The sequence below is a fragment of the Ascaphus truei genome, chromosome 5, assembly GCF_040206685.1.
Source record: "Ascaphus truei isolate aAscTru1 chromosome 5, aAscTru1.hap1, whole genome shotgun sequence".
Classification (NCBI taxonomy): Eukaryota; Metazoa; Chordata; class Amphibia; order Anura; family Ascaphidae; genus Ascaphus; species Ascaphus truei.
The window spans coordinates 158,183,907-158,206,468 of record NC_134487.1 but is presented as its reverse complement, the minus strand read 5'-3'; the positions used below and the strand labels follow the sequence as shown (position 1 = coordinate 158,206,468).

Here is a 22,562-nt window from a genome sequence, read left to right as displayed (position 1 = left end):
AAGGGCAGGACTGCCCTAAAGTTAGTTGTTCCTTCCCCTCTCAGGGAGGCAGGTCACACAACTGGGAGCCTGAGATTGGGCCTTCTCATGTGCTCTTCCCTCCGGGGGAGAGTGAGTGTGGACCATACCTCTGCCTCTGCTAGGGAGGTGGGGAAAAGCTAGGATGGCTGCGGGTGCCCTTGGCCTGTAGTGACGGTCCAGGGACCATCTTCAGTGATAGCTGACCTGTATCCGGTAGAAGACTGTCGTGTAACTGTTACTGCAGAGTGTAGTAATAAACCTGTTCTTGTTTTGCAATATACCTCCTGCCTGGTGCATGACCTTAATGAGGGGGTGCGGGGGGAGGGGGGAAGAGGTAATAAGTTCTACCGTGGGAGATCACCTTCAGTTCCTGGAGCCTATGGCAGATGGAGGCGCTGCACTGCTAAGGAGATATGTGGGGTATGAATCCCCAGAAGCCTGTTCCTGTGTCCCCACTACCATCGGCGGACGACTCAGCCCTCCTGTTGCCAGCAGGTATATGCACCATACACCCTGTATTGGTCCCTATCAGCTATTGGGTGGGGGAAACACCGTTACAGTAGCAATGCAATTGCTTAGGATTCCGCAACAGCTCCTCACAGGATATGTACACTGTAAAAGTTACTCTATTTATACTGCATGTTGTTCTACTTATTCTAAGTGTTGTTCAACTGCATTAGGCATTAGACAGTGAGGCATTTAAAGTGAGGTTTTTAAGTGATAAACACAGTTAGACTACAGTTTGACTAGAGGTGACTGGGGACTGCTTCTTTCTGCAAACTCTTTAACTCAAGACAACAAACGGTAAGCTATTCAGATCACACTATGATCCCATGCTTGCTAACCTGCCTATTTCAACCCCCCACCCCTTTACAACTTATTTACTGCAGTCTCTCCCAAAACTGACTGCACAATACACTGAAACCCTGAACTGACTAGCATTGCAATACAGCTAAACATTTGACAAGGAACAGGCACACACCTGCTGTTAGTCTGCTCACACTCACTCTGCTCACAACAGCTCCTTGCAGCACTGCCTACCTCTGGCATCATGAACCTGCTATGTATTTTAACTTTTTTCTTTCTCCTGGCCTCATGGAGATGTTACTCCCTCTATACACTACAAACTCCTCCATCCTGCCCCACACCCAACATCACCATACACCCTGGACTACTCAAAAGCCTTGCACTATCTACTGAATGTTGGTGGAGAACTCTAAAAACCAGCACACCAACCACTGCTCACTCTAATGGAAAGCACCACAAATCTACAACTTGCAAACAACTACCCAAATTTCTACTCATACTATTACTCTCTTTAGCAGGTGATATTGAAACTAACCCAGGTCCTCCCATTTCAGCTCTGTCCCATGCCCCTGAGAATTCCACCTTTAAATTCCAAAAAGGGCTATCTGTCGCCCATATAAACACCCGGAGCCTGCTGCCCAAACTGGATGAACTAAGGGCATGGTGCCTTATGCATAAACCCAAAGCCATCGTTTATTACAGAAACATGGCTATCCCCTAAAACCCCTGATGCAAATATTGCCATTCAGGGATACTCCATTTTTAGGAGAGATAGGTCAAAGAGAGGAGGAGGGGTGTTATTTTATATTGCAGACACCTTACAATTTACACTGTTAAATTGGCCATCAAGTCCACCCTCTTTTGAAACTCTAGTTGGCAAAATCTGCCTCCCCTTTTCTAAGCCCATCTTGCTTGCTGGCATCTACCGCCCCCCTAAAGCCCCTCTACAATCCTTGACTGATATCACCCAGTTTCTTGGCTCCATTTCCTCTCTGAATGAGAAGGGTGAGCTGCTAGTTCTAGGAGATTTCAACTTCAATTGGCTTGACCCTAAAAACCACAAAATCCAGCAAAATACAACTCAAGTCACTTAACCTATCACAACTCATTTCCCAACCCACACGGATAAACCTGAAATCGCATAAACATTCCTTGCTAGACTGGATTCTCTCCTCAAACCCCAGCAGAATCCAATCCTCTGGCATCCTTCCTGATATTTTCAGTGACCATGCAACAGTGTACTGTGTAAGGAAAATTAAACCACCCCATTCAAGCCCTAAAGTTCTCCTCACTAGAACATTTAAAAACTTTAACCCACAACAGTTTCTGGATGACCCTACCAACTGCCCATGGCACAGAATCGATTTAATTCCCGACCCCGATTCTGCGCTCGACTATTTCCAATCCGAGTTCTTAAAACTCTGCGATACCCATGCTCCACTACGCAAAATAAGGGTACGGGGGGCCCACCTTCCATGGGTTACACCTGACCTTATAGCACTCTACCAGTTCAGGGATGCCTTATGGAAAAGCTACAAAGTAACTGGCACTACCAAGGATCTCAATCACTACAGATGCATGCGGAACATGTGCACAAGGCAAACAAGGCATGCAAAAGCACAATATTACTCTGACAATCTCCACCAAAATACATCAAACCCAGCTAACTTCTGGAAGGTTATCAACCATATATTCCAGCCTCCTAACCATCAACAACCAAGTAATATCACTAAGGGGGATATTACTCTGACAAACCCCACTGACATTGCAAATGCATTCAATGATTACTTTGTGGGGTGTGCCACTAACTTATTAGCGAAACGCAGCACAAACCCCAAACATGAATCTCATCCTGGGAGTACCCCTACAGTCCCACCCCCTCCCAACACTGCCCACAATTTTCAATTTAGCCCAGTATCTGAAGAGGAGATTACACAAGCGCTCCTCAAACTAAAACTAAGCAGCCAATGTGGACCCGACTTACTACAATCTAGGTTCCTACGACTTGGTGCCCCAGCCATTGTCAAACCAATTGCGTCCATAGTCAACTCTATCCTGTCTGCAGGCCATATCCCTAAGACCTGGAAAACTGCCAGAGTTGTCCCAATCTTCAAAAGTGGGGACAAAAACACTGTCTCAAACTACAGGCCAATCTCACTTCTCCCAATTCTATCCAAAGTAATGGAAAAATGTGTCCACTCCCAATTAAGCGATTTCTACACCAAGACAAATTTCCCTAGCCAATTCCAGTCTGGGTTTTGTCCCAAACACTCCACCGTAACTACCCTGCTAAAAGTTTGCAATGAAATCCAGTGTGGAATGGAACGGGGACAACTCACTGGTGCAGTATTCCTAGATTTTGCAAAGGCTTTTGACACAGTTGATCATGCTATCCTGCTTAACAAACTCCAGAGCTCTGGAATAGGGAAACATGCTTTAAACTGGTTTCAGTCCTACCTATCAGGAAGATCCCAACATGTGTCCATCTCAGGCTCTAACTCCAACCCCCTGGATATCACCTGTGGTGTCCCGCAAGGCTCTGTTCTGGGGCCCCTACTCTTCTCAGTGTTCATTAATGATCTTCCCACAGCTTGTAAGGAAGCCTCAATACACATGTATGCAGATGACACAATCCTATATGCACACAGCCATAGCCTCTCTCTGACCTACAACACATACTTCAGTCTGACTTTTTGAGACTCGAAAACTGGATTTCCCAAAACAAGCTATTTTTAAACACTGACAAGACTGTAACAATGGTATTTGGGACAAAGACTAAATTTGTACAGATTCCAGTGACTGAGCTCCTGATTAGAACCAACGCTAACACCACCCTAACACCTGTCACTAGTTTTAAATACCTGGGCTTATGGTTTGACTCCCACTTAACATTCGGGATGCACATTGATACCCTGACAACCAAGACCTATGCCAAACTAGGGGTACTTTACAGGAACAAATCCTCCCTAAGTCTCCTGGTCAGAAAGCGTATCGCACAGCAGATGCTAATGCCAATTATTGACTATGGAGACATAGTATATGGCTCGGCTCCTCAAACCCACCTTAGCAAACTTGACACCCTCTACAATTCAATTTGTCGTTTTGTTCTCCAATGCAACTACAACACACATCACTGCGAAATGCTCAAAGAACTAGATTGGTCATCACTAGAGTCTAGGCGCAAAGTTCACCTTTCCTGTCTCACCCTCAAATACTTTCTGGGCAAGCTACCCAGCTACCTGAACAAGCTCCTCACCCCTACCACATACAGCACCTATCACCTGAGATCAGACTCCAAAAGACTGTTCATGGTCCCATGGCTCAACAAAGTATCCGGACGTTCCTCCTTCTCCTTCCGTGCACCCCAAAACTGGAACAACCTACCAGAGACTCTCATATCCACCGCCAGCTTAAGTTCTTTCAAATCTAAGGCTGTCTCACACTTTAATCTGGTCTGTAACTGTTTCATACGCTCATAATATATATTTTCTTTAACTGTGCACGCAATGTCTTGTATATAATGTATACCTTGTTCATTTATGTAACTGTACTTGTAACCATGTATTATTTGTTTTACTCTGTGCCCAGGACATACTTGAAAACGAGAGGTAACTCTCAATGTATTACTTCCTGGTAAAATATTTTATAAATAAATAAATAAATAAACATAGTCTGGAATTATAACCAACATGTGCTACTCAAATTCAGGCAGCTATAAGTTATGAAGAATGGACTGTGTAAGCTACCTGTAGGCCTAATTTTTCTTTTGTGTTACAGTATCAATGCTTCTGTACAAACCTCACGTCATCTCAGTGTAAAGATGCCATCATCGTTACTCTTGCAGCACTACGTTTCTGAAGACCCAGTTGCTAATACACTTATTTAATAAAGACTTGGTGAATGTTAAAAAAATATAATGTTTTCTTCACATTTTGTATGAACATTTTTAAATAACTATAAATTGACTGCTACTTTAACATTTCCTCCTCAATATTTTGGTATGTATGGGGCTTTCCGTCTGTTTCTCCTAGTCTTCCACTAGGTAACTATAGTCTGGAATTAGAATGTTTGTTCCAATGAACAATAGATCTACTACCGTGTTGTGAGGTGAAGAGTGTGAACAAATGATGGGCTGAGGATTCTCCAAAATTATTAGGAAACACACAATGTCCTTTAATTGTGTTGTAAGCCCAACTTTGTGATTAAAAAAAGTGAGATAGTCAGTCTGAGAATCCGTATTTAGTGTTTTAGCAGCCACATTGCAATCACAATTGGTACAGATTGTTAATCCTGCTTGCTTTAACAATTTGTTCTAGTAGCACCCTTGATGGCAATTTACTGTAATTCCAGCTACATAGATTTAAAATGGCAACCAAACATCAAATCAAGTTCAGGTTTGCTATCTGGGTTTTCCCATCCCAGGGAACAAAAAACGAATGAAATCGTCAAAACTGGGTTCTTGGTGAGGGTCACCACTTTCACCAACAAGAAGACCTTACCTGTACCATTCTCTCAAACATGTGTGCTAAAGGCAAATAGGAAATGTGTACATCCTCAGATGTTGGGTACCACTGACTCTGGAAAGAAAAAAAAAGGCAGCCCAACAAGGCCAAGTCAGATCAGGCAGGCATCTTACCTGTATAATTCTTTCAAACATGTGAGCCAGAGGTAAGAAGGAGATGAGCACATCGTCCTGTGTCGGAAAGATCACTTTCTGCAGGTGAAGGGCGTGGGAGACAGAAAAGGAGAGAAACACTGACAGGAAGACAACAAGAAAGTCATAAAACAATAAAGAAGAAAAATGGCAACCAGAGGGAGCGAATAGGGTAAGGATTGTCAAGACAAAGATGTAGAAAGAAGAGAGCAGCATACAGAGTACAGTGTTAGGCCACAAGGTCAATGAAGCTAAGTTAGCTGAAGTAATAGGGGAACACACATACAAAACACCAAAGAAAGCTTCCCACTCAAAATGCACTTTTGGTTTTACTGATGTGCTTTTCTCATGACAAGAAAGGCACAGCATCATTATTCATATTCACTGACAGTTTTATATTAGCTGCCAACATTAAAAAATGTACAGTATATTAGAATCATGTTATATACAGTACAGTACTCTAAACATTTGTAGCTAATGATGTAGAAAACATCACTTTGAACTTTTCTAGTTTAGTGGGACCCCACTGCAGTAAAATGTTTACTAAATCCCTCTGATTAACAACATAGGTCTCTTTGGTATTAAAAATGTTTTTAACAAAAAAGATCAGGTCTGAAAAGGCATTATACTTAAGTAGCATGCCAAAATAGTGTAGAGATAAAAATGTATGTGTTCCAAGAATAAAACGTCTCATTTTTTAATTTTTTTTAATGAATGTTATTTTTGAAGCATCACATTTGTTTTACAGGCAGCTCTAACAAATGAATATGTGAATTATTATCTGAATTCCCTGACACAAACCAGTTAAAGTAATATTGTCGTTTTGGGTCAGAAGGCTAAAAGTAACCGAGTTACAAATGTGACAGAGGATTTGGTAGATGGTTATTCCATGCATCAGCAAATATGAATGCACAGCTGTTTGCTCTAACAATGTTGTTGCTTTTTTATTTTATTGTACTATTACCACTCTTTGTTGAGTTAACCTAGGAAGGAGAAAGGAGATTGAAACAAGACTTAAACATTTTCACCTTATTAGGCCCCTTACTAATATTATTACTACCAGAGCTGCCTGAAGTGGGTCTAAGTGACATAGGTCATTTTGCCATATTGATAAATTACCATTGTCCATGTGCACTTGCACTATCATTTTATAGTAATATATGTTTAGTTCTGATGCATGAAACAACATTTTTACATGTTTTTACCAATCATTGAAGAAAAAGGGAGCACAAAGTCAGGTTTGTGACTTCATTGCCTGATTGCATCCACACGATATGATCTAGAAAGAACTCAATGTGAGCTCTGTATCTATTTTCTTAAGGAAGACTTTGCCTTTACAGTATTTCACTTGTTTGGCCATTAACAATCAATGTCAGTTATCACTATTTAGTAAATAACCCTCATGAAGAAGACTATGCTGACAAGTAAATAGAATACATTGGCCATGAATGTATTTGTCAATAGCAATGTTGGCACCACATTTTATAAAATATCTCAACATCTCGCCAAAAAGTACAATGAAGCATCCTAAGTCTGTATATTTCTACACCAACAGAAAATGCTTATGAAGTGTTTTGTGATGCCATCTACTCAAAAACAAACCTATTCATTGTAGTAGGTCCAATAAACATTTCCATGAAATGTCGGTTTTCTTGGAATATTAGTACTTTTGTGAAGTCCATCATTTTCTCTTTCACCTCGATAAACCCTGAAGTTCTGCACTTTATCTCTGTGAAACTTACCCTTTACTACTGGACAAGTAGTTGACAAGTCAATTGCCCCCATTTTTTATATATGAGAGATGCGCAGTTAAATCAGCAGTCCATGCAGATTGCCTTTTTTCTTTACATTTTAATTATGACTTACTTTAAGAGATTTCTTCTTGCTCTTTTCAACTCCATTTTTTTTTTTAAATCTGATGCTCCATTCAGGAGGCAATAATGGTTGAAGTATCATGTATCTGAGAGGTTAAAATGGAGCTCTCCCCAGAGCATGTTTTTTAACACTAGAAAAACATTAAACAAACAAAAAAAAGGACAGGGCAGGGCACGCTTAGAGGACAAGAGACCATTACGCTTCTGGGGAGATTGCTGCGTTATCACCAATAATTGAATAGTCTAATTTGTTTCATACACAATAGTCTAGTGAGCATTTGTTTAAGGACCTGAATGCCAATATTTAAAGAAATATATTATTGATTATTAGATTATATTATCTAATTTAAACTTCCAATTTGAGCACTACCAAGTAGACTACTACTTTTCTAATTATTTACACAGATTAATAAAAAAAGAAAAATATATTACTTTGATTCTACTCTTTGTGGAACTTGTCTGCATTAGACAGTAGTTTAAAGAAGGATATGGAAGAGCAGGGTATGGAAGAATAAAGGGCAAATCCAAGCTTTATGATTGTTTGGTTGATGGTTAATGTGTGCCCAAAGTCACACAAATGAATGGATTATATATAGAAATGTACAGTCCAATTGTTATTGGCAATTTTTTTGTGACTCTCCAAATGTCACAAACGTTGGGAACTGTGACCATTTACCTTGCCCCTTACGGATTACCATAACATTCTGGTATTTCATATCATACATTAAAAATCAAATTCAGAGGCCTACATTTAGGAAATGTAAAGATATCCTCATATACAGCATTTCAAAGCAGTCAAGCTTATCAAAAGTAAATATGATTTACTTTCCTGCAAACTTTTCTCAGCCCATAAACCAGAGGAACCGTTATGAGCAGATACAGACAAGATGCGTTCTGTATTCATTCCAGTGATGAAATACCGATGTGTGTACCTCTACATCTTTGCTTTCTATGGTACATTCATGTGACCGTATCTCAGTGGTTGGATGATAGCACAAATATTTGCGTTCTTTAATCTGCCTTTAACAACTTCTATGACATAATTTATGATAAAAATCAGTCTATTAAATTGTTAATTAAAGCAGTGGTTCAGGATACCCCATCAAACTAGAAAACAGTACTGAAGCCATAGAGATTTAACATGGGTATCCTTTTTTCCAATCTTTGCAGTCAGTCTTATTGCTAATAAGTACTTACCACCAATTGATGTTTTGTATTAACATCAAAAATTACACATCCATGTATTATTTGCACACAGGGGTGGTGCTATCAAACTGAGTGACCTACAGAAATATATTAGATGCTCAAAGTCCTTCCTCACCAGACACCACAATCAGAGCTGGAGGCAATCAACACAGTCCTCTGCAATCTGTTGCATGCCACTGCAGCAATGAGGAGGTTAAAACAACAAGTGGGAGTCAATAATTCCGTTAATAGGGGTTAACCCTTGTATGTCTGAGGCATAGCTGGCCCCCCCTGGCAGCGAAAGGGTTAGGAAGGCTTTTATCTATACATTGCAAAAGCAAATAAAACAAAAGCAATGCTAAAATATCATGTGATTTGTAGGGCCTCAGGATATCATGTGGGCCAAAGTGCCTAGAACTACCGCGGCGTATATCCTGTGCCCGTGTATTCACCTCTGTCACTTTCAAAAAGCCAGAAAAGTCAGCCACCACATTTCCATGACTTAGCATGGCACCTTTGGGTTTGCCTGAAACAAAACAGACATGAAAAACAGCTTTCAATACATTTATCAACGCAGGAAAATAATACAGGGCATCCATTTTCTATTTCATTTTCATGGTTGAAGACAAATCACCTGGTTACCAAGTATCTCTGTAAATGACAAAAGCTTCATCCTCCTTGGAGTTATTTGAAATTCGACATCCTCTAACTATGGAGGTCTTGCATCAATGCAGGTATGGAGCAAAATTCACACATTGTCTCATTTTCACCTTGATTATCTTTGTCCCAATATATCAAGGTTTTTGTTTCAACTTTTGTGCGGTGTGCGTTAGTTTGTATTAATAGGACACGCTATAGAAGAGTTACATGATGCACAGATTATGAGATGCAGCAAATTGTGTCGCTGGGAGTATATTTTGTTAAAACAGCATTTGTGTAAAAAACGACCTCACCAAGTCTGAAGTGGCTTAAGCATTTCTGGCTAATAATTTGTGTAACATGTACAGTAGGAAATCCTTTCTTCCATTTGATGTAAACACAAATGTGTCAAAACACACTTGCAGTCACACTTTTTTTTTGGAGACATCACACAAAACACACAAAGCCCCGGAGACATGAAGCCACAATTATCTTACTGTAATGGCCATTGACTTGAATGGCAGTTACCGCCAGAACGTACGCGATGCTGGTGCTGGTATTTTTACACAGGGTTCAGAAGCAGCGATAAAGATTAAGTTCTACAATCGTTCGCAGATAAGTCTATAAAGATATTATTCAACATTCATATGTGTCTATAATAGACACTCATTTTATGATTTAGCAATGAAATAAATAAACCACCATGAAAAGTAGGTGTAATTTGTAAACCAAACAATATTTTGGCGAATCTAAGTGAAATTAAAAGTATTTTAAATGTGTAGTTTAATCTAAACACAATGGCATAGCCATTAATGCGTTTTTATTTTTAAATCATTTCATATCTAACAAAATATAGTCCAATATTTTTAAGGGCTTAATGTTTGCTAAAACCAGCTGATGAGATCCAGATGCATTACTAGCAATGAGGGTTCATTTTTGCAGTAATATCAGTATCAATAAAAACAGATGAGTGTTTTTCTATTCACACTTGTTATGAGGCTAGCATTCTAAGGCCTGGGACATAGTAAACACTTTTGTGCTGTCGCTGTCGCTTGCTGCCGCTCGCTCTACCAGGAGCTTTTTGCTGTCCTGGCAGAGGAGACAGCAAGCGTGCTTGGGAGGCGGGTATCACTGTGTGTGTGTGGCACTTGGTAGCTGTCAGTGTGTGTGTGTGTGTGTGTCACTTTGAAGTGGTCTGTGTGTTTGTGTGTCACTGGGGAACCTGTGTGTGTGTATATGTGTGTGTGTGTGTGTGTGTGTGTGTGTGTGTGTGTGTGTGTGTGTGTGTGTGTGTGTGTGTGTGTGTGTGTGTATATTATATAATATTTTCAAAATTAAAAAAAAAAGACATGTTGTGAGAATAAATTATTTATTAACATTGTGCAACTTTGATAAATATACTCACACACATACATCATACACATACATCATACATACACACACACACACACACACACACACACACACACACACACACACACACACACACACACATCTCTGTGCTTGTGCTGCCTCTACTCTGTCTGATCTGGTGGCTCTGCTATCTCAGAACACCGACACAGTAGGGAAAAAAAAAGTCTGCAGCCCCATTGGATGGGAGTGGTCACGTGCTCGCTCCTCCGCTCCCCCAAGCGGCAAAATTTCAAACTCTCCTGTCTCTTCTGATTTTCTCAGCCTCCGCACGCATCAGCACGCATGCGGAGGGAGAAACTATAGCCGCGCTGATTACAGATGCAGGGGTTTTGTGCATCTGTTCAGCGCGGCTCAGCCCGCCTCAGCGACGCTGATTTTACTATGTCCTAGGCCTAAGGATGGATACTTCAGAGTCCTCAGTAAGGAAAACAGTCCAAAGCGAATTGCAAAACAAACAGAAATAAAAACCATGGTGACAAAAAGAAATTATTCTTTGTGGGTGTACAAGAATTTATCTGTGGTCTTACTCTTCCCATCTCATGTATGTGGACAGGGCAGCACTTGGGAAGTTCTTATTCTTGATAATGTATTGTCCCTCCAGTGAGAGGTGTTCTTAAAACAAAGGAGGCATTTCTTACTGAAGTGATAAAGCCACAGTGAAGTAAGAGAGGACACTCTGAATATTTGGACTACAGGCATGGGGGGTAGATCCTCAGAAGTGTGCTAATTGAGGGCAAATAACGTTATTTTACCTAATTAGGTGAGGGGCGTTATTTTGCCTTCATTTAATGGGGATCCTCATAGCTAATCATATGCATAAATAAAGTCGTTACGTTACCTACGTATTCCAATACAATGAACATACAGTACGCATTGGTCAAACTTTAAGGCGCATTATTAAAGCAGAGCTATTAACAGAGAGTTTCATGTGTTACCAAAAGCTAATGCAAATCTTGTTATAATATTAGAAATGTATAATGTTTACACTAATTAACTTTTTCACTTAATTATATGGTATATTATGTAATAATGACTGTAATGTATAAAGTATGGGTGTACAATAATGTATATCCATATACACCTCAACAATATTAATTCATATATCATTTTTATTCATGTACGATTAAAATAAATGAAGGTGATGTATGGTAGAGCTGGAGCACAGCCAGAATTCAGAAGGTGGAAAGATAGGAAAACATTGACTTTCCAGGGCAACTCCAAATAAAATAGAATTTATTGTGTAGCTCTTGATGGATATCAGATAAAACCGCACCGGTTTCCATCTTTTGGATTCTGGGTGTGCTCTGGCTCTACCATACATCTCCTGGATCTACTACTCAACAGACTGCAGGCCTTGGAGTTGCTGTACTGTCCTGGCAGTAAGCCAGGACATACTTGAAAATGAGTGGTACTGTAACTCTCAATGTATTACTTCCTGGTAAAACATTTTATAAATACATAAATAAGTCTACAGGTAATGGGCTCTAGCCCTGTATCTAATTAGCTTGCTTAAGCATTTAATTATACATTCTATGCCATATAGTGGAAAGTATTGTGTGCCATTTATTGTGGTTGTTAAGTGGACACCAATAGGCACCTATCCCTCTTGGGTATAATATTTATACTGACTCTCTCATTGTGGATGAACACAGAACTCCCTGGACACTTATGGTCTTATAACAACAAAGTTTTGGACACGTGATTCTGAGCACCATTCCCCAACCAACTATAAAATAAATGAAGGAAGGACATTCTTCATCTATTTTAATTGCACATGAATAAAAATGAAATATTAATTTACATTGTTGAGGTATATAATATAGGGATATACATTGTACACTCATACGTTATATGGTATTAAATGTAATAATTAGTTCACACAAACATATCTACTTAATGACGTGTTTCAGACATTTATACCATATGATCCATAATATATATCTTTGTATGACATGTAACTTTTTGCAATGAAAGAGTTAAGTCCTATACTCATTACATTGCTTTTTGGCTATTCCAAAAAATGATAATCAGTGTCTGGCTGTGAGCAGGGTCGCTGACAGGGGGTGAAAGCCAGGACAAGTGTCCCTGGCCCGGTGGCTGTGGGGGGCCCAGTTGCTCGGCGCTGGAAGTTAGGACCTCTGCCGGGCATCTGGTTGCCTTCCAAAAGAGGAAGTGGATATTACTTTCTAAATGTTTGCTGTAGCAACTAAAGGATGATCAGAACATTAAAAATATCATTACAAATTGCATTAGGTGTTAAAATAAAAATACAGACAGTATTATCTAATAGTACATAACTGAAGCAGGGGAACCTGGTTCAGTTCCCGATGCCAACTCCTTGTGACCTTCGGCAAGTTACTTTATCTCCCTGTGCCTCTGGTACCAAAACATTGATTGTAAGCTCCACGGGGCAGGGACTGTGTCTGCAAAATGTCTCTGTAAAGCGCTACGTAAAACTAGCAGCACTATACAAGAAAAAACTACTATTAATTATTATAAATATTTCTTTAAAAAAAACAAGAAACAGGATTTTCACGTTTTGCTGCTTTAAATTCTTGTGTTTCCAAGGTGACTACAGTATAACATTTTCTTTTAATAGAAAAACAAAAAGAACGATTCCTGCGCTCCTACCAATTAAGCTAAACTAAAATAGTGAACTCATGAATAAGGGTTATTTAGTTAAATCCCTTTGGCCAAAGCGTTAAAAGCCTGCAGCCTATGTCAAGGCATAACCAAATTGCAGGTACCTACACTAATTATTTAATTATTGTCCCTTGGACTAGTGAAAAAAGTGAGAAAGCCCTGAAGGGGTTAAATAAAGCATATGCTTTTGTGAGTAGTGCCATTAAAAGCTGGCTAAAGCCAGTATCGTGGTTAGCTTGCTATAGAGCAGGGGTGCGCAAAGTTTTTTTGGCTGCACCCCTAGTGTCTCGGTCCCTGTGCTCGCACCCCCCCCCCCCCCCCAAGTGACCCGGCGTCATCACGTGACCCCGCAGCGTCATTTGACGCACGTTGTCATGGCGAAGTGGCACATCATATGACCCCGCTGCGTCATTTGCCGCTGCATTGTCTTGGAGACGTGAGCAGAAGCCGGCTGAATCCCGGTAAGTACAGGTTGCAGAGGCCTCGCGCGATCCCCTGGCATTTAATTTAAATACCTCGGGGAAGAGCGTGGGGCCTCTGCAACTGCCCGCAACCCCCCCCCCCCCCCCCCAGAAAAATCCTGCACGCCCCCCCGTTTGCGCACCGCTGCTATAGAGGTAACTGTGGGTGCACAAATTCCCTGGTGTGAATATAATATGTCAGTATATTTGGAAGTTTTATTATATTCACACCAGGGAATTTGTGCACCCATCGTTTACCTCTATAGCAAGGTAACCATGATACTGGCTTTAGCCAGCTTTTTCACTAGTCCAATGGACAATAATTACATATATTCAGTGTAGGTACCTGCAATTTGATTATGCCTTGACGTTAGCTGCAGGCTTATAACGCTTTGGCCAAAGGGTTTAACTAAATAACCCTTATTCATGAGTTCACTCTTTTATTTTAGCTTAATTGATAGGAGCGCAGGAATCATTCTTTTTGTTTTTCTATATGTATCTTTTTACCAGCAGCAAATTTCTATAGGGAGGAGCGCGGTATTATGTACAGTCTTTTCTTTTAATAGAATTTGAAAGCTGCTGGAATTTGCATTTGCCTAAGTTCATGACTCAAACATAAGGCAAATCAATGGGTGGAATTTATAATGTGTGTTTAGGAATACTGCCAGATTATGTACTTATGGACAGGATGCCAATATTAAGAGTTGAATTAGAGGCCCAGATACATCAAGCAGTGGTAAGAAAACTGGAGGTGTTATCTCCAGAAAATAGTACATTAGACACATATTTTTAGAGATAACAGTTTTCCTTACCACTGCTTGATGCATCTGGGCCGTAGTGTACTAAATTAACTTAAATTATCTACTTACCTGTAGTGCCACTGGTAAAACACACAATTGAAAGATCTTCTGGTTTAGGTGGCTATGAACAAAAGAAAGGATTTAAAAAAAATATATCATTTGGTCCAACGTAGTCTGACATACAATCACTGTCAGAGCATTCAATTATATATCATAACTGTTTCTCTTAAATAGAGGCCTATGCTATTTTTGTAAACTTAAGATTACTTTATTAACAGCAATATTGCATTATTTATTCATTATTCTGTCAACTAGCTTATGAGCTTGGAGACAGATGTGTGAAAAAACAGACCTATAAGTTAATTCCATTGGAAACAAATAGAGAAAAAGAAAAGGCAGGGATGGGTACATCTAATAATGTCTCCTCCACAACTAATGTGCCATATAATTACTTCATAGATCATATTCTCACAGAAGTGAAATAAAAGATAAGAGCAAAGCACCTTAACACACTGATATTACATGATGCATCTTACACAACTCAAAATGTGAAAAATGTCAGTAATGAGGCTTGAGGCTTCATTGTATATATATTGTGATACAATTGTAGCCTGGAGCTCCCGTGGCTCCTGGGAACCCCCCTCCTCTTCTGCAGCGCGGTCGCGGGTGTCGACGGACCCGACGGCTGCTTCCAAGGGTGGGGGCCAGAGCAGGGAGCAGCGCGTCTTCCCCCGCATGCGGCCGGTTGCCGGGGACGCGATCGGGCCGTTGCTAAGGCCGCGGTCGCGTCGCTAGGGTCCCGGCGGCTAGTGAAGAGGGCGCCGCCATTGAGGATAGACTCGCGCATGCGCAGTGATCGCGCAGGCGTAGGTAAGGCCCCAGAGTTAGGGAAAATTCGCGCGAGCGTAGGGACAGCCCAGGGAAGGTTGAGGCAGCCCCGGATAGCTTGTGCAGGCGCAAGGCAGTGGAAAGAAAGCCCACGAAGCCCTAGCCTACCAGGGAAGGCTCTGAGCAGGGACTACGAGTCCCATGAGCCTTTGCGTGCCCCATGTGATGCCAGGGAGCCAATAGGGCTTAAGCTGTCTCTGCAAAGTGGATACATTTCACGCGCTGAGGCCACGTTAGTCAGTCAGAGACCGGAGTAGCCCAGGGAAGGAGGTAGGGTACAGGAGTCTGGGACTCCCTGTACTAGGCCAACACCCCCAGGGCCCGAGGTAGCTAGTTACCCCAATGTAGTGAGTGTTGCCAGGGAATGCCCTAGGCTTAGGGACCCTGTCACTCAGGAGTATCAGTTGGAGTCAGGGAGCTGTGAGGGAAGGAAGGGTGCGGGGAGCGAGTGCAGCTCCTACACCCTATAGGTACCCACACCCCAGGTAGGCCCCAACTCCCCACTAGATTAGTGGGTAAGTGCTGAGGGAGGCCCAAGATAGGGACGCTGCCCTTAGTGTTAGAGTACTGCCTTGTCAGAGTCACGGCTGTTAGTGCTGTGAGGTCTGACAGGCAGGCACAGTGTTGTGTAGCACGTTGGCTGCACACATTCAGTAGCTTGCAGCGTGTTACTGCAAGTGCTGGGAATGACTAGAAGTAGACAGTCAGGACTGCGCAGGTTAGTTGCAGGGGTAGAGGAGAACAGGGAACAGTTAGGGGAGCGAGGCAGACCCCTTAGGTCCCAGATAGGTTCTCACCCCCAGTTGTGGTACTACAGGGACAGGCCCTAGGTTAGGGTTCCTGTCACGTTAGTGCCAAGTGTTAGTTAGGGACTCAGCGGATGCTGCGGTTCCTGTGAAGCGGTTCGGACCCACGGTGGGGTCCACAGAGACTATTCCAGAGTGGGATCGCCCTGGCGGGCCGTGTGTACAAAGGAGTCCGGTGTAGGATCAGACGGAACCATCACACGACTGATCCTTTGTGAAGCCAGTTGGAGATCCGAGCATGGGAGTGCTCGGCAGGTACTATCTACTATACAAGTGCACCAACGGGCCCTTAGTATAAATAGTGACTGCGCAGTCACCCATTGACTCTCTCTGCAAGAGTGCGGGACATTGGGTGGGGTTCTTTGGACACTGGGCGGGATCACCTGGTGTTGGGGAAGCGTCCTGCTGGACGTCGTAGTCAGTGTCTCCTCGAGAGAGGGACACCTGTTCTGATATGTTATGATATTGATGTGATGATATCTTCTATGCATGTTAGTAAAGGTATTAGTTAATATATAATTCACTGTGTATGGTATTATTGATTGTCCTGCGAGGAACCACTCCCCCTCTGGTGGGAGCCATCGCAGGTGGAGGCGCTGCATCGTTGTAAGTGAGTACCCCTAGTATAATTGCCCCAGGTTCCCTGTGGCGGAAGCTCAGCCCTCCTGCGAGCCAACAGGTAATGCACCACACCTATGGTTACCTTGTATGTTCCCTGTACCCCCACACTGTATCTGCGATTGGGGGGGGGGGGGAATACCCGTTACACAATCATTGTCTCTAGGTCATGGAATAGTGCAGCTAGTGGACTTTCCAGCGTACAGGAGGTTTAAGTCCTCTGTAGAAGCTTGCTGCAGCAGCAACTAATTGAGCAAGCTGGATTCCTGATTGCACAGGGAGTTAAAATTCAGGAAAATGCTTTTGTCCAGAGAAGGGAGGAGAGAGAGAGCTCCCCAGCTAAGAAGAGGCAGTCACAGTCCCCTAGACCCGCTGGACAGTGGTCGCGGAGTCTGTTGGGGCTGACTGGGTCTTAATCCCAGAAAGAAGAATGAAGGACATCATACTGCGCTGAAGCAGGGATGTCCTGTCCATAACATTGGAATTACAGAGAAGAGGGATTCTCTGAAATCTCGCTGGGTTCAAAGGAAATTACCTGGCGCCCCAACAGAAACAAATAAGAGATAAATACTATATTGATGTGCAGAGACTGTGTACATTGTTTAGAGATAATAGTACATGTTTTGAGCCGACAAGCAGCTTAGCTGGCGGCTACCGTTAGAGAGGGCTGCAGCTACTGTGTAGTTAGACTCCTATGTACAGTAAATAAACTCTGTGTAGAGAAATACAATGTTTTCGGCCTTAATCTGGGACTAAAAGATACTGCGACGTGATGCAGACATCACTATATATATATACACATATATATATATTGTATTGTATAGACCCCCTAGTTTCTTAATACCGTATGTACTGCTGGGTAAATGTACAGTATCTCTCTAGCATCAGATAGTTAGTAGGACAAACATCAGATATGCACCAAATAAATATCTTGATGCAAGCAACTTGCCAAGTGTAACACAGTTTACTTAATCAGATTTCCTTATCCATTTTATCAAATTCAACATTGATTCCTATTCAGCAGGCCCGTCAAACCCAGAATAGCTTGTGGGCCATTTTCTTTAATATGACCGCATGACTTGGACCACACTATCGGAACGGTGAAAGAAAAAATAGTCACTATACACATACACTTTTTAAAAGAGTTTCCTTATTAAAAATATGTGAACATCACTGGTAGCTCTCTGTCCCCATACCCTTTCTACCTACCACATCCTCTCTGTTCCAACCCCTCTCTCTCCCACCACCCCCTTTGTCTCTTCCCCCCCACACCCTCAGTCTCTCCACCCCCCCATTCCCACTATCTCCTTCCACCCCCCCCCCCCCATGCCCTCTGTCTCTCTCCCACCATCCCCCGTCTCTCTCTGTCCCAGACAACATAGCTCCCTCCTGTAGGATCTCTCCCACAAAAGCTCCGAGCCGCATTGCAAGGTTGCTTGGGCCGCATGTTTGACAGCCCTGCTATTCAGTTCATAATAAAAGGCAAAATGTGTGCCTCGAATGACCACTAACTAAGTTGTTTGTCAAAGTGTTAATAAGAGAAAGGATCACCGTTTTCAAATACATTTTTGCTGAGAGAGTCACTAATGCAGTTTGATCATCAATCTGTGTTTCAGACTATATGTATCGTCAGCAATGCATATACTGTAAAAAACAATTTGCTATTGAAACACATACAGGTACAACATGAAATGATACATTACTTACCAAAGGCGCTCTCCTGTTCATTCTCCCGCATTCCTAAATGAAAAGGCATACAGTAAGGTGTTTTTTTCCGCCATATATCTGGTAGTAACATACACACAACAAATTAATGTTTTCTGGGTTCACATACTGTATTGGTGCGATACAAATACATGAAAAAAAACTTTTAATAAAGCTAATTGGTATAAAAAGATTCACACAAAACACATACTACATATCATCAAATGTATAGCTGAAGGTCCAAAACCTCAAGTAATAGGTGATTCAAAAATACACGTGAAACTAAAAAACAGACCCCCTCCCTGCCCGCCCCTGTTGACCCCCACCCCTCCAAGGTCCTCACCCTTCTCCTTAACTCCTCTGCTCCTTACCTCTTAACCCATTTCTCCTCCAACCTTTTATTAACCCTTTCACTACCAGAGGCAGCAGGGCATTGCAGGGAGATTTGATGCAAATCCCTCTGGTAACAAAATGATTAATCCCGTAATTCCTAAACCCTTTCAATGTGTGCACTTCACCTTCTCTCACCTACCCGCTTCTTTCCCTGTCATCCATCCACCCCACATCCCAGCACCCTTAGGTATTCCCTCATATAAAAACACATTTCATTTATAACATGTTAAAAATGCATAAAACATATGTTATGTATTTGTAACATTTTATAAATGAAATGTGTTTTTAAATGGAAGTATCTTGGGTGAGAGTGATGGGAGGAGGGATGGGTGGATGAGGGGGGTGTTAGGGTGATAAGAGCAGTGTAGGTGAGTGATGGGATAATGGGAATGATAGGGAGATGGAAGAAGTGTAGGTGAGAGTTATGTTAGGGTGATGGGAGCAGTGAAGGTAAGAGTGATGGAATGTGGGGGATGTTAGGGAGATGTGAGCAGTGTAGGTGAGAGTGATGGAATGTGGGGGATGTTAGGGAGATGTGAGCAGTGTAGGTGAGAGTGATGGAATGAGGGGGATGTTAGGGGGATGGGAGCAGTGTAGGTAAATGATGGGATGAGGTGGATGTTAGGGTGATGGAAGAAGTGTAGGTGTGAGTGATGGATGAGGGGGATGTTAGGGTGATGTGAGCAGTATAGGTGAGTGTTGGGAGCAGTGTATGTGAGAGTGATGAGATGAGGGAGTATTAGGGGATGTGAGCAGTGTAGGTGAGAGAAATGGGATGATGGGGATGTGAGCAGTGTAGGGGAGTGAAGGGATGAGGGGGATGTTTGCAGCCCATGTCCAAGTAGCACATTGTAAGTAGCAAGAAAACTGGGGCTTAAAATGGTGTTTGAAAGGAGTGAACAAGTGGACAACACCCACTGGCCCTGAATCCTGAATTTGATCTACGTTGGAAAGGAGGATATCATCTATCCCAGACTGTACATCTCATCACTAAACTATTGCTGTGATGCCACCTCTACTATTTATATTTGCAATGACCTGACTTCTTTTCAAATTATGCACTTCTTTCTACCGGTCTCATTATGTCTCTACCACTATTCATATATCTCCTTCTCTCCTGCGTTCACCACTTCTCAGTTCACACGAACTCCTTTCTTACCTGCGCCCTCTATCACTACACAGCTATAACCCCTTCACTAAATCACACCCCTACAAATCATCCTCACACATTCTCTTTCTATCCATGCGTCTCCTTGCTTCTGGGGATATCTCTCCCAATCCTGGTCCCTGTCTTATTTCTACATGCTCTCGTCCAAGCCTGCCAAATGCAACTTCTACTTATTTATCTCTCACTCTCTGCTCCTAATTGCTATAACTGAGGCCTGGCTCACTCAGTCTGACTCTGCTGTGGAAGCTGCCCTCTCTTATGGTGGCCTTTCGTTCTCCCACATTCCGCGCCCAGATGGCAGGGTTGGAGGCGTGGGTCTCCTGTTCTCCTCTTCCTGCCGTTACCGTACACTTCCTATTCCTCCCTCTCTTACTTTTCCCTCCTTAAAGGCTCACACTGTCCAGATCTTCTCTCCCTGTCCACGTGGAAGTCATCTATCGCCCACATACCTCTACTCATCTCCCTTCTGCCTTTCTCTCTCACTTTGAATCCTGGCTCTCTTTCTTTCTCTCCTCAGACTCTCCTGTTCTTCTCCTTGGGGACTTCAACTGCCACATTGATGACCCTTCTCTCCCTTGGGCTTCTCGCTTTCTCTCTCTAACCTCTTCTTTTGACCTTCAACAGTGGACTGCAGCCAGCACCCACAAAGATGTCCACTACCTAGACCTGGTTTCACTAAAAACTTCTCTCTCTCTGATTTCTCTATTTCCCCCTTTCCTCTCTCTGACCATCACCTCATCTCATTCTCTCGCTTCTCCCCTTCTCCCCTTCTCCACCTCCATCTACCACTCGATTCTGCAGAAACCTTCGCTTTATTAACCTACCAGCCTTTGATTCCACTTTATGCTCCTCCCTCTCCTCTCTCAGTTCTGCTAAAGACCCTGACAACCTGGTCAGGAACTACGGCTCTGCCTTATCCTTCTCCCTTGATCTACATGCCCCGCTTTCTCTCTGCCGTCCTCGCACTTCTAACCCCAGAACCTGGCTAAATACCCACAAGTGCATGCTGCGTTCCTCCACTCGTTCCTCTGAACGCCTCTGGAGGAAATCTCACACTCTCGCAGACTTCCTTCACTACAAATTTATGCTATCTTGTTTCAACCCTGCCCTCTCTCAAGCTAATTGTATACTGGTTAGGTACCCCCGCTTCAGCTTATAGTGAACGGAGTGGTGGTTAGAGGGGCAAATTATAATTAATACTAAAGACACACAGAACCCCTATATAGCACTCTATTCCTATGTGAGATGATGAGTAATTTTAAAATGTTAAATTTTATTAAACAAAGTTAAAACAGTGGGGTTTAAAACAAGTATTAAATGGTAGCAAGTGTTTGGTACTCCTTGGATGACTTTCTCCCAGGGAGTGTCAGATAGGGTAGTAAGATCCAGTGTTAGTGAACTCACTGGCCCTAGCAACCTTCATATGGAGCGATTGGCTAGAGGTAGGTGATTTTGGGACCGATAGTTGTTGTTATATATGTCGTGTCACAGTATATGGGTACTTGTTGGTGCACAGGATAGACAGGACCTATTACTGTACTCTGCACGCGCAGAGCCCCTGTTCACAGGCGCTGACTGCATGAGATTAAAGGCAGTCAGTGCGGCTCGGCAGCGGCACTTTCAAGGGCTCAATACAGACCCAATGGTCTTATGAGCCACAGTTTAAAGGGAACGATCTACTGTCTATCTGACCAAACTAAGCACATGTAAAAGTTTAAGGGTATACTGTCCTGCTGACATCCGAGTACTTTACCAGCAAAAAGGATTGTGTATCAACAGCCCCTGGTATCCCCACCAGCCACTTACGTCTGGAGTGCCAGTTTTACCACCAATATATGTATAAGAGAAGCACCAGTTAGGCAAGGGTTGTAAATTACTAACCTGTTTCCTGGTCCTTAAAGGTGCAGCTCTTAGCAACAGCTCCCAGTTTGTTACAATTAGGAGTTCAAGCAGTGTCTCAACATTAACAGTGTATCTACTTAGTACTAGTGTTAACCAAAGATCTGCATCACTCAGATCCCAAGTTCACACGTGACAATTATGGTCTATATTCTATGCTCACGCATGACAGACCCCAGTTGGCGTTAGCACACATTTGGTGCACACCTACCAATAACTGTACACCAATACATTTATGCCCTTACCTGACTGCAACATTTAGCAGTACAGTAATAGGTCCTGTCTATCCTGTGCACCAACAAGTACCCATATACTATGACACGACATATATAACAACAACTATCGGTCCCAAAATCACCTACCTCTAGCCAATCGCTCCATATGAAGGTTGCTAGGGCCAGTGAGTTCACTAACACTGGATCTTACTACCCTATCTGACACTTTCCTGGGAGAAAGTCATCCAAGGAGTACCAAACACTTGCTACCATTTAATACTTGTTTTAAACCCCACTGTTTTAACTTTGTTTAATAAAATTTAACATTTTAAAATTACTCATCATGTCACATAGGAATAGAGTGCTATATAGGG

At 42.4% G+C, this 22,562-nt stretch overlaps 1 protein-coding gene across 3 annotated transcripts in view; it reads right to left on the bottom strand.

The window, feature by feature from the left end:
- Positions 1-22,562, bottom strand: part of ACSL6 (acyl-CoA synthetase long chain family member 6) — a 266,763-nt gene that overhangs the window by 61,435 nt on the left and 182,766 nt on the right. For 2 of the 3 annotated variants that reach the window (XM_075601126.1, XM_075601128.1), the window contains exons 8-11: positions 18,517-18,549; positions 14,567-14,618; positions 8,994-9,067; positions 5,328-5,405 (exon numbers count right to left, since the gene is read on the bottom strand). In XM_075601126.1, the coding sequence (XP_075457241.1) occupies positions 5,328-5,405; positions 8,994-9,067; positions 14,567-14,618; positions 18,517-18,549 (237 nt within the window). Of the gene's footprint in view, positions 1-5,327; positions 5,406-5,464; positions 5,543-8,993; positions 9,068-14,566; positions 14,619-18,516; positions 18,550-22,562 lie in introns of all 3 variants that reach the window. The other variant, XM_075601127.1, reaches the window with a different exon arrangement.